This window comes from Penaeus monodon, chromosome 34 (assembly GCF_015228065.2).
Source record: "Penaeus monodon isolate SGIC_2016 chromosome 34, NSTDA_Pmon_1, whole genome shotgun sequence".
NCBI classification, from domain to species: domain Eukaryota; kingdom Metazoa; phylum Arthropoda; class Malacostraca; order Decapoda; family Penaeidae; genus Penaeus; species Penaeus monodon.
The window spans coordinates 5,804,262-5,805,092 of NC_051419.1; the positions used below are offsets into that span (position 1 = coordinate 5,804,262).

The window sequence follows — 831 nt, forward strand, 5'->3', positions numbered from 1 at the left end:
ACCTTCTCTTTGTCACCTCTATCCTCCTCTCTCCCTCAACCCTCTCTCCCCTCCCTCTCCCCCTCCTCTCCCTCCCATCCACCTCTCCGCTACCCCTCTCCCCTCTCTCCCCATCCCCTACCAACCTTCCTCCTCTTCTCTCTCTACTACCTATCCCCAACATCCAAAAGCTACCCCTTCACAGCATGTCTCAATTCACACCAACCTGTCCCCGCGCGTGATTTGCTGTGTGCGCGGCAGGACGGAGAAGCGAGGGGGGACCTGCACGACCACTGTAACCTCACGGTACAGACGGCCTGCAGCGTTGGTCACTAGGCAGATGTATAGACCGGAGTCTGAGGCCTGTAGATGGTTAGAAATATATATATATTTTTTAGATTTTTATATCAATAGTGGCCGGAGTCTGAGGCCTGTAGATGGTTAGAAATATTGTTGTTTTTTTAAGATTTTTATATTGATAGTGATTTAAAAATATATGTTTTTTTTATATATAAATCAGTTAATAATTAATAGTTCAGATGTATAAGGTCTGTGGTTGGTTAGAAATATTATTTTTTTTAAGATTTTACTATGTGAGTTTTTTCTATATAAATAAGTTAATAATTAACAGTTAGTGATAAATAAGATGGATAGATAAACAGTTGATTAATGAGACATAATGAACCTTTTCCTAAGTAAGATAAAAATAGTTTAAATATATAACAAACAACAAGAGATAAACAAACCGAACACGCCTTGAAGTGTGACAAAATATAATCAGTCACCATGAAAAAAGGAAACACAAAATCCGAAAATGTCTTATTTTCCCAAAAAAAATCCTTATTAAGCATC

General features: G+C 38.6%; 1 protein-coding gene across 1 annotated transcript in view; it reads right to left on the reverse strand.

Annotated features, from left to right (window-relative positions):
* Positions 1-386: 386 nt before the first annotated feature.
* LOC119594792 (hemicentin-2-like) overlaps positions 387-831 on the reverse strand; it is a gene marked incomplete in the record, with an annotated part of 20,483 nt that continues 20,038 nt past the window's right edge. The window contains 1 exon segment of the mRNA XM_037943881.1: positions 387-410. Within this exon segment, the coding sequence (XP_037799809.1) occupies positions 387-410 (24 nt within the window).